Source organism: Triticum aestivum, chromosome 1D (genome assembly GCF_018294505.1).
Source record: "Triticum aestivum cultivar Chinese Spring chromosome 1D, IWGSC CS RefSeq v2.1, whole genome shotgun sequence".
In the NCBI taxonomy this organism is placed as follows: domain Eukaryota; kingdom Viridiplantae; phylum Streptophyta; class Magnoliopsida; order Poales; family Poaceae; genus Triticum; species Triticum aestivum.
Window position 1 is genome coordinate 223585230 of NC_057796.1, and position 11256 is coordinate 223596485.

General features: G+C 43.2%; 2 protein-coding genes and 1 long non-coding RNA gene across 4 annotated transcripts; 1 reads left to right on the top strand and 2 right to left on the bottom strand.

The window, feature by feature from the left end:
* The first annotated feature begins 2176 nt into the window (after positions 1–2176).
* Positions 2177–5145, top strand: LOC123181106 (uncharacterized). Of its 2 annotated transcripts, XR_006491494.1 has the most exons (5): positions 2177–2458; positions 2550–2927; positions 3269–3377; positions 3727–4145; positions 4528–5145. It is a non-coding gene; the product is annotated as an uncharacterized lncRNA (long non-coding RNA). The 2 variants fall into 2 exon arrangements; XR_006491493.1 differs by lacking the exon at positions 4528–5145 and having other exon boundaries at positions 3727–4381.
* A 300-nt stretch (positions 5146–5445) lies between these two features.
* LOC123167677 (uncharacterized) lies at positions 5446–6660 on the bottom strand. The gene is made up of 2 exons (XM_044585535.1): positions 6326–6660; positions 5446–5828 (listed from the first exon to the last, which is right to left on the bottom strand). Exons 1-2 carry the CDS (start codon positions 6634–6636, stop codon positions 5792–5794), a joined length of 348 nt encoding a protein of 115 aa, XP_044441470.1. The 5' UTR covers positions 6637–6660; the 3' UTR covers positions 5446–5791.
* A 976-nt stretch (positions 6661–7636) lies between these two features.
* LOC123181107 (uncharacterized) lies at positions 7637–10398 on the bottom strand. The gene is made up of 3 exons (XM_044593332.1): positions 10194–10398; positions 9046–9859; positions 7637–8377 (listed from the first exon to the last, which is right to left on the bottom strand). The coding sequence occupies exons 2-3, from the start codon at positions 9733–9735 to the stop codon at positions 7898–7900; spliced, it is 1170 nt and encodes a 389-aa protein (XP_044449267.1). The 5' UTR covers positions 9736–9859; positions 10194–10398; the 3' UTR covers positions 7637–7897.
* Positions 10399–11256: the final 858 nt, after the last annotated feature.

Below are 11256 nucleotides of genomic sequence, written 5' to 3' on the forward strand. Positions count from 1 at the left end.
ATGTGTGATGAGATTAGTTAACAAACTCAGATCAGAAAACATCCATCAATTTATCTCTTACCAAATATCCCAGTTTTGCACGAATGCCACAATTCCAGGCAACAGTACAAAATTATCTTAAATTAAAAATGAACCGGAAAATAAAGTATTCAAATCCCGTTTTGAACCCTTTTTGTAATATTAGCGCAACATATCTGTGTAAGTAGCACATTTTATTTTCACAAACATAAAGTATGGCCCAACTTAAGATATAGATCAACCAAAGTGGGTCCAGCACAACAGGGTGCATGCACAACAACAAAATATCTACGTGAAATATATTTATTATATACTAAGTTTTCATCCCAATTTATTCACACGGCAGCGCGTGGCGACCCCTACCCACAACCACCCCCATCACGCCACACCATTGCAACACCCCCACAGCATGGTGCAGCCACCCCTCACACCAGCCCCTCTCACACTACCCTCACACCACCGAGAAGTTGCACCCCAATGTTACGAAATTCCGGAGTCCCACCCCCAAACCTCAAGTTTTTGAACCTGGCGGCAGCAAAATGTGGTCATGACCATTGGAGAATATGTTTTTTTTTCTTCCGTTCCAACGTACGGGCCATTTTGCTAGTAATAATAAAATGGGCTATTGTTTCTGATGGTACGTCATGGGGATTGCCCTCAAAGTTGTAAAATATTGCCAACAATGCCACCTATAAGTGATAAAAAAAACGTTCTACACAGGGGAATCCCTCGCCTGGGCCGGCCCATGCAGTAGGGACCTCCTATGCTGCGCTCTGCATGCTGGCAGAAGACGCAGCGCGCCCATTTGGGCCAGCTTGTTTTTAAAATTTCATTTTTCATTTTTCATTTTAGTTTTTTCTACTTTAAATAATTTGGGGCTTAAATTTTTTTAAATTAAAAAAAATGAGAATTTTGAAATACAGTGTTTAATAAATTATAAAATGTTTGTGGATTCAAAAAATGTTCGTGATTTTGTAAAAAAATTGTTTGCTATTCAAAATATGTTTGAAATTCTGAACCCAAAATTTCCGGAAATAAAAAAATGTTCATGATTTTTTAAAACTTCATGCATTAAAAAATAGTAATGAAATTGAACAAAACTTTGCCAATTCAAAAAATTTCATGAATGGAAAATATCCTAAAAATTCAAAAATTGCTCATGACTTATAAATACTTTATTTATTCATAAAATTCTCGCTGATTCAAGCAACGATCATGCATTTTAAAAAAAATAAATCAGAAAAATGTTTGTGAATTTCAAAAATTGTTCGACCAATTTTCAGAAAAATCTTCGCATATTCAAGAAAATTGTTTAACAAAATGTTTGCAAATACTATGAAATGTTCATGAACTAAAAAAATGTTATTTATTTTAGAAAATGTTTGAAATTTTGTAAAAGTGTTCACGAATTTGAAAAAAATTAGGATTTCAAATATGTTCACGACTTTAATTTTTTTTCTTTATTTTAAAAATTATTCATGATTTCACGAAATTGAGAGTGATAGTGTATCTCGGTGATGCAGCAAAATTTGGTCATGATCATTGGAGATTATGATTTTTTTTGTCCCGTCGCAACACACGGGCCCTTTTGCTAGTATGGACCTAAATGGTTACTTCGGAAACTTGGACGGTCAAATCTGTTTGTTTGTTTTTTGCGAGAGAAATTTCCAATATATTCATCAATCATGGTAGTACAAAGATGCCTAGGGGTAATAAAAATTACAACCAGGTCAATGGACCACCTAGCGACGACTGCAAGCACTGTATTTAACACATGATTTACCTTCTTTTCCTCTACTTTTGGTCAACAACTTAAACATCTCTACTTGGTTGATAGTCTGTTCTGTTGTTTCAACTGGAAGATTTTGATTATAGTTGATCTTTTTTTTTTGTAATAGAAAGCCTCATCTTTGTTTACAAGTTTTGCTGGTGTTGTTTTATGCATGATGCCTTAATTCGAATAGACACAAGGCTAGGAGAGTGACTTTAACTTCTCAGTATGTATGTGCATTTGTTTTGGCTCCCGGGTCCACATGATCCCGGAATCTGGGCCGTGGGTATGTGCTGTGGGATTTGTGCCAGACATTATCCAGTTTGATATACGAGTATATAATAAGAGCGAATACACAGACGTGGGGTCCTGTACGTAGAGCATCGGCCAACGGCTCGGGGCTAGGCACGGGACGCGCCGTTAACGGCGGGTGAGCGCATCCGTTTCTCGACCAGCCCGCGCCGTGTGCAGCTGTCTAGTACTGTACGCTGCTGGACCCACCAGTCAGCCCGTGCTTGACTGAAATGCGTCCCCGTCCACCAGTTGCATCTCTCTGCTTTGGGAAAAAAAAGGGGATCGAGACCAAGGTGGGCGGCGGCGGCGGCGAAGCTCTCCGATTTGCGGCGGCGCGGGCATGGCTATGGATTTCCTCGTCTAGCCGGTTGACAAGTAAGAAAGCACTGGATTTAGAAAGAAATTTTATTCATTTTGATTTACAAGCTAGCGACAGGACTTACAGATATTCGATGAACACCCGCAGGCTGCCAATCTTCCCCGACGAGGTGGCAAGCGCTGCGGCCCTAATGGAGTTGATTGGTGCCTTGGGCCGCGGAGACGATGAATCGGCCAATGGATCCAGGGTGGCTGTGGGCGGCGGATTTGGTCAAGGGTCATATGGGCAGATGTTGAATGGTGCGGCGTGCAGCGAGGAGAGAACTGTAGATGGTGGTGGCGCCGCCATGTCCAGGTTCAGTGAGAGCGAGGGTGACAATGAAGAAGCTCTTGACCAGGTGGAGGGGGAAGCACACTTTGATGGAGACCAGGAGGCTGTGATTCAGGATCAAATTGATAGTGCTGATGGATGTTCTGCTCAATCTACAGGCAAGGTGGATCCGCAAGCACCTGGCTGGACAAAAAGGTAATATGCACTTTGCTTGTAATGGGTTGTTTGGACGCATTTGATAAATCCTACAAATTGCGGTGGTGTCCTGTTTAGTTTAGCTTCATATGATTACCGAGGCAATGGAACAGCATGGACAACGTGCCGAGGTTCAGTACATCAAGGATAGTTTGATGAATGTGGAGGAAATGTAGCCAACCATTTTTTAAATGAGTATGCTAGGTGTCTTGCCCTGTCTTAGACTCTGTCATTTGTTCAGGATTTAGTGTATCCTCAGATGCAGGAAAAGTACCAGAGCTTGCTTATTATTTTTTTTTGGTAGAATGGAAAGGGATAAATTTTGTTATGTTTTGTTGCAGAGTAAGAGTCGGCAATCAACCGCCAGACAGGGCTCCATGTAGGCGCTGATGCAGTTTCCTCGTAGTCCACGGGCAAGATGGATCCGCAAGCGCGAGGGTGGACTAAAAGGTATTCAGCCCTTGACATATACCCTAGCTCGATAACTTGAAGTGCTAGTGCTAGTAGGAAATGAAATGGAAGGTTTTTTTGAGATTCAGATACTGGTGAGTTGATTGCTTAAACGTGAGCTGTGTGGAGGAGTGTTGCATTGTTTTGTGTGCCAGCAGTGGGCATGCATCAATATTTTTAAATGGGTAGTATGGTACAAAAAATGATGAACTAAGAGGAAAAATCGTTATTATGAGTAGTGGGTGTAAATTTGAGTATCAGTGTTGATTTGTTTTGTTCGTGGACATGCCTTTACTGTTTGTTGGTGCATCAGGTTTTCTTAGGGGTATAAGATGATTCTTTTATGCAGGGTTAAGACGGGTAAGCATCCGCCGTTCAGGACTCAGTGTTCGGGGAGGATCGGTGCACTGGAGCAAACTATCGCGGGGGTATGTGGATAACTTGGGAGAGCATGTTTGGGAGCGGATCATACACATCAGGGAGTGTGCTGCCGCAGCCTGCTATGCTAGATGCAGGGGAGAACATCCCATGCAGACCAGCATCTGGTTTGCATGTAGGAGGGGCGGCCAGTGAGGCGGCAGAGATCTGTGGCGGCGCTACGGTAAGTGAGAGCGAAGCCGACAATGGATACGTCGCCTCTGCCACTGGAGTTGGAGACGTGGTGGACGGTGACCAGCTAGCTGATTCACGAGCGCGGCGAGAGTGACGATGGAGCATCAGCACAATCAACGGGAAAGATGGATCCGCAGGCACTTGGGTGGACGAGAGGTATCAGTAATCTATATCTCACACGCTGTAAATATACTAAATGTGGAGGTTGTTGATTATGCCTGAATGAGTGAATAATAGTTAATGGTTGGGGTCGAAGCTGACATAGTGGAAGATCAGTGTAGATGCCGATAGCTTGTAGGGAGTGGTGGTATAGTTCAGTTGAAAATTCATGAAATCTCTGAATAATGAAACATGCGTGTCTGAAAATGCAGAAACACAATTTCTTGTTTTTAGGTGCTTGCTACGCAGCTGTTCTGGAAAATGAGTCTAATTTTAGAATTAAAAGATGGGTACCTTCAATTGGTGTACATTTCTCAGACTATGGATTGAGTCCTGATGTGTGCGGCAATTTTGGTTGCTACCTGGTCGTACTTGTCAGGACGGCAGCGAGACGGCGCAGGTAACGGCGACATGGCACATGAGGGTGCTTCTTCGTCTGAACCAACGACTATGAGACGCATGTGGGTGCATTAAATGTCAACAGTGGTGCAGCTTTGCACTGTTCCATAAATCAGTTGATGCTACCGAATACACTCAATATACAACGCCTTTCTGGCATCACGAGGAGAACTTATGGTCCATATTTCAGGAGCAAATGCACCCGAGAGCCGAATTGCATTTCCGCATTTCCATTTCCTTGAAGATGTTTCCAATGTTTTGCTGACTTATATTCTGCTATCTGTGCTCTTTGTCAACTGGAACATAACAGAACAAGAGTACGCAGCGCGAGTTGATTAGAAAGACTAACAGAACATAGGTGATCTCTTTCCTGCTCAGTGAGATGTATTTAATCAGTTATTGCTTACTGCTGTCGATGGATGGACGTTTGCATCATCATCCGAATGTTTGCTTTTGATCCACCTTATTGTATGGACTAGATCATTAAAGGCGCGCGTTGCCGCGCTCGTCTAATTTGGCTCTATAATTTTTAGGGATAGGAAGCAATCTGTATATAATTGTTTCCAATGCTTTTGGAATGGTGTTGTGCTTTTTTGCCTCTCGTGCTTATCTCCTTCATTTTACAAACCATGGTATGTAATTGAAGAGGGGAATCCTACTGGATTGCAAGAAAGCAGTGTGTTGATCTTTTTTCTTAGGTCCGATGGACTTGTAGCTGGTTCATGTTTGGGTCTAAGTGTATGAGTCTCTAGAATGGTTGATGGATAGTTGGATACATGTTGTGATTGATCGTGACCACTTTTGGCTCCTACAAAAAGTTCTCTCGCAAAGGCCCCCGCCACAAAATCTCAAAAATAGAAATATTGAGGAAAAAATAATATATTTGAGAAAATAAAATAGGCACTACAAATACTTCAGAATTTTTTTACAACACATATTCTCGCCCACAAGAGAATTCTACATTTAGTTATCACAATAATCCTACAAGCCCCAACAAAGAGGTAAGCACAAATTGTCAAATTTAATCATATTTGGTACAAATTGTCAAATTTAATCATATTTGGTGTAAGTTCGCTTCACATTGAGAAATTTAGATGCCGATTATACAGTACCTATAGTATTGGTTTCATGCAATAATACAATATTCATACCTGAAATTGGAAAATGATACTGTAGTAGTTTACCGGAAAATCGGCGATGTAGTATCTGATGGTCTAACCAATTATGAAGAAGCTAGGAAATGATCAGGTTACACTGACGAGAATGTTCAAGCCTGGAGAGCTGGAGAGTACAATCATCAGCATGCTAATTACACCGATAAAATAATAAGCTTCAGATAACAGTACATTTGGGTTCTAAACGATATGTTGATCGATCACAAAGCTAATAAATTATCAGGGTACACCGGTCAAAATGTTCAGGCATGGTGAATTGGAGAGTATGTACTAATAAATTACTAATATAAGCAGTGCTTCTACTAATATAATTATGAAGTGCACATGCTACCAAAATGTAAGTCTGATGATTCACTACTCCTGTTCTTCTGCATCTTGCAATTGAAGATTCACTACTAATATAATTATGAAGTACCTACGTTGACGGGCTCAATACGGGGCTTTTACGGAGTGAGTCTGAGTTGGCAGGGCCTGATTGGATTAAGGGGAGAGATTGGGCCCGGGGGGGGGGGGGGGGGGGGGGGGGGGGGGCAGGTTTAGTTAAATAGAAGCAGCCCGTAAAAGGCAGTAAACAGCCCGTGCGTTTAGCATTTTTGCTCCTACCTGACTCCTCCCCGGCCACGATGGGACGCGGGCGGGCTACGTACGTAGTCCGTGAGGTCCTTGCTCTGGTCGTCGACAGCGACGTCCTCCTCCTCGGCGATGAAGAGGCTTTCGCTGTCAATGGTACTAACCCACTCGCTGACGCGGTCGCTCAGGGAGTTGTGACGACCCACTGGTTTGGGACCTGGGTCGGTGGCGGCGAATCGTCTACCATCTCCTTCTTTTTCTTGCAGCCGGCCCTCGTCGTGCGTGTCCGACGTGTACCCGCCGTCGGGGGATAGAGCCGCCGCCGCGACATGCGCCTTTGCCATCCCCTAGGTAGACTGGCTGGGTGCCTCTTCCGTTCCGTTAGGGTTAACGAGGCACCGTGAGAGATGGGTCGTCGGGTCGAAGGGGTAGGTGGGCTTCACCAGGTGGCCGGCCCAATTAACCAGAATGTAGCGATTTTTCCACCGGAGTAGCTGCCCTTCAGGACAGCCGGCCCACTTAGCGGTAAAACGTGGAATAACAACAGCACAATCCAACGATCAAAACTTACTCTGGTGTGAGATCGGACGGCCAGAAATGGAGAGGGCGTGAGAGGGCTGGGATTAGGCTCGATTATACTGTCCTTAATAAGTCGGGCGACATTTTCCTATCCGTATAGGTGAACTGGGAGCCCCTTCTACTTTTTAAACTCAGGTGTGGTGGTTTCATCGGCGGTACAACAGCACGACAGTCGGTTGCGAGAGGAGGAAGATGGTGAACCAGAAAGCTATGACAAAACATGACCAATGGCTGCAACGCTGTCTTTTCAGGGGCAGCATTATCTTTTGTTCCGGGTCTGTGGTGATAAGAGTAGCATGATGATCTACTAACTTGCAATATTATCTTGACAACACATCCACAAGTATCACACTGATTTCAAGAATGCAACAATCAAAATTATAAATAGAGTCCAAGGAGCTAAACACTTGAAGCACAAGGACATAAGGACATTGACATGGATATAGCTCTGATGTTATAGCTAAATGGATTTTAACAAAGACATTTGCCTCACAAAATTTATCTGAAAGCTCACTCTAGAGAAAACAAATGCCCCCATTTTTGCTCAAATGTACACTCACATAAGCTGATTCTGAGCTCAACAATGACCAAAACCGGCAAAACAACTGGGAAGGCATCTATCCAGCACTGCAGTTGAGGGACTTCCACTATAAAGAGCAAAAATATAAATCAAAATAAATATGGTTTTAATCATCCATGAAAGCTAAACCTGTGGTTCTTACCTGAACCTGAACACAGTCAAGATCATAAAAGGTAAGATGACAATGACAGCACAGGCAGTATAAAACATCTTCAACTTGAAGGCAAGAACATACTACTGTACAAATGACCAACATTATTGTCCCCCGAAAAGGAAAAGAAAAGCGACTTATTATCCTACCAAAATAATATAATTTACACGTGGACTAAAACGCCGCGGGACAAATGGACAATAGTTACAGGCCATGCACATGCGTGGAACCAGCTAATCGGCATAACAATGCTCCCAGGCTGCTAGTGTATGCAGTTCAGCACTTCAACTTTGCTCTACTCAAGAAAAAAGGCCACCATATCTTTCAGGCTGCTTTTCTTTTTCGCCACAGGTGCCCCCTGCGCTTGTGCTACAGTCTTCTGCCAATCGTTTTTCCGCTGCGGCGCAAGATTCACGTTCACGGTCCTCGGTACCACAGCCTCGGGTTTATATTCATAGGCTGCAGGTTCACTATTCCACAGGGGTCCGAGCAATATGTTCATCATATCCTCAGCAACATCACCGGTCATTTTGATACTTGGTGGACGCTCTGGTTCTTCATGTCTCTTGTTCTTGTCTACTCTGCACTCGCTTGGAGTTTCATCTGTGGTAGTAGCTGCCGTGCACTGCATCAACCCCTTTGTTGACCAAGTGCTTGATGTTGATCCTCCTGTATCAGCAGGAGTAGAGATTGGAGGCCGTGGAGGACGCTCTTCATAGCGGGCTGTCTTTGTGGCCCGTATATCTTGTAGCTTCTCTTTATCAGCATTTACAATCTGCATCATGTAAATGCATCAGAATACCTTCAGTGGTATACTTATAGTTACTCAAAGCAAAACTTCGAACAGGATTGCTGGTTTGCTAAGCAGCCAGAAAATGTAAAAAGGGGCGAAAAGTTGGTAAATTATTTTCTGCCGCACAATGAAATTAGGACCTCAATTCAATGGAGAAGATGTCATTAGCAGTCAGAATAAGTCTCCTATTAAGCTTCAGCTTTGGCAGAGAAGTTAGAAATGAAACATCATGCTTAATCATGTCTTCAAACTAATGATAGGACTGGACTGAAAAACAAGAGTTTGCCTACACCGTGCATGTTTGTCTCTTGAGAGTTGCATGCACAAATATTATCAAGGTGCAAGCCAGATCGGTCCATGAAAAGTATTCACTAGGGTCACTCCTAAGCATAATGGGGCCATTGCCTATTGGCAAAGGTCATTTTTTTTCCAATTATTTCTATAAAACAAGTAATGAGTTGTACTAGATCTGCCTGCGCCAATCAACAATAAAGCTAATAAATTGGCACGCAGTGCATAATTCTCAGATGTTCAGTGAGGTAATGAACAGGAACCAGCGTATTTAAGGGGAATTGCATAACACCACCAGAAGATGTGTCAAACCTGAAGACAAGTAAAACAACAAAAATGCAATAAGAATTATGGTTTACCTCTTCAGCTATGCTCACAAGATCTTCCACAGTAAGCTCTATCTCATCATCAGTTGTACCTGATGACAATGTTTCTGATCCAACATTATCCGGCTTTTGTTTCTTGCTATTCTTTGGAGCAGCTCTGCAAGTCACTTTTGTCACATTCTTACGAGTTGTTTTCTCAATTTCTTCAAGTTCATCTTTGGCAGAATAATCAGCACTGTCGCGCTTTCTTCTGGTCTTTTCTCTACCCTGACATCGTTGCAAAGCTCTGGAATTGCCAGCACTGAGCTCCATCTCATCATCAGTTATTCCTGATGACGATGCATCTGATCCCACATCCTCCAGCATCCGCTTCCTGCTATTCTTCGGAGCAGCTCTTCCACTAACTTTCCTCTCATTCTTACAAGTTATTTTCTCGATTTCGCCAAATTCATCCGTGACAGCACGATCAGCATCCTTGCTCTTTCTCCTGGCCTTTTCTTTACCCTGGCATCGCTGCAACGCCTTCAGTCCACCAGCATCCTCTGGATCCACAATTTTTTTCTGCCTTCTGATGGGCTTAGCCTGATCTAGAGCCCCTGATCCCTTATCAGATTCCGCCGACTGCTTATTCCGATGCTCAGTCTTTGACACCTCATTACTCGAGCAGGGTTTCATCATCCAAGCAGGTAGGCATCGCCGACTATCAGGGCATGCTTCAGCCATCCTCAAAGACAGGCCAACAGAATATACACAATCCCCTGAATTTGACTACCCAGTCTCAGTAGCAAAACAAATCAAGAAACTGATCGCAATTTTGTGAGCGAGACGATCTGAAACAATCAGCCACCTGCACAAGAATTAGAGCCTGAATAAACTATGTCGAATTTTCTCATCGTAAACAAACTCCCGTCGCCCCTCAAACTTGAAACTACACCGCAACCCCAAGAAAGAAAGAAAGAAGGCGAAATAAAAGGAAAGGGGCCCTAGCCCGATACAACCCTAGAACCCAAGAAGCACCGATTTCCCCCGCTCTCAAGGCCCCAAGATCCGATCTTTCCGATGGGGCGATGCCGGAGGATTCACCGGCATCTGACCCCACCCCACCTTCTTCCTAGCTGGTTGAGGGGAGAGGGAAAGCGAGGAAAGTCGGGTGTGCCGCGTGGCCGTGGCCGTGGGATTACCTCAATCAAGGAGCCTACGTGGCCAACGGTGGTATGGGCTTGCCGCAGTGGTTGGTAGGAGCTCCGGTCAGTGAGGCCCTACGGCGGGGCGGAGCGGCTCGCCCAAGGCCGGCGGAGGACGAGACGACGGATTGGGATTTGGAAACTGTTTATGTTGCCTTGACCAGAGACTTCGAGAAAGGAAGGGGTTCATGGATAACTTGAAAGCCGGAGTAATTAAAACGGCCCCAACGGCTCGTTGTCTCGTCCGTATTGGTTTTGTTTTTTTATAGGGTTCAAAATTTCTACATTACCCTTTTTTCCTTGCGGGATTTTTTTTCTACATCTAACGTTACCTTTTTGTAATTCAACATTTTACTTACTTACGGTTAAAAAAGTATTGAACTCACCTGCCAAAAAAAAAGTATTGAACTACAAGAACATCTTATATTTAAGTTACAGAGTAGTACTATCATATTTGTACAGTCCAAATAATCAGTGGTTCTAAACTTTCACGATGCCATTTTTTATGATTCTTTTTGTTTTCCAAAGTTTGTATCTTTTTACATATTACAATATACTCCCTCCGTCGCATAATATAAGACGTCTTTTTGAGTTCAATACTTTTTTTACGGGTGAGTTCAACACTTACATTATGGGACGGAGTAGTAGAAAAGGAAAAAATATAGGCATTTTGAACATTTTGGGTATGAGATTCTATAACTTTTTACATAAGTTCAACACTTTAATATATGTGCATCCAACATTACAAAATATCCCTTCAAGGATTTGTTCCATAAAAAGATAGGTATTATACCGAATTACCAATCAACAAACGGGTCTAATTTGATTGTGTCAAATTGCCAAACATCAAAAGTCAGTGAAGAACCAAACAAGGCTAAAATATATGAAAGTGCCATACATATCGTGGAGTTGTTGGCCAAAGAGTATTTTGGAGTTGCCAGAAAAGTACCAACGACCATGTGGTTCTTTCTTTTCCTCTACTCCAAGGTTCTGACCGTAACTCTAGCCGCTGCGAGGGCGTGTCACCGAGTAAAGCCCATGCAGCATCGGACTGATGGAG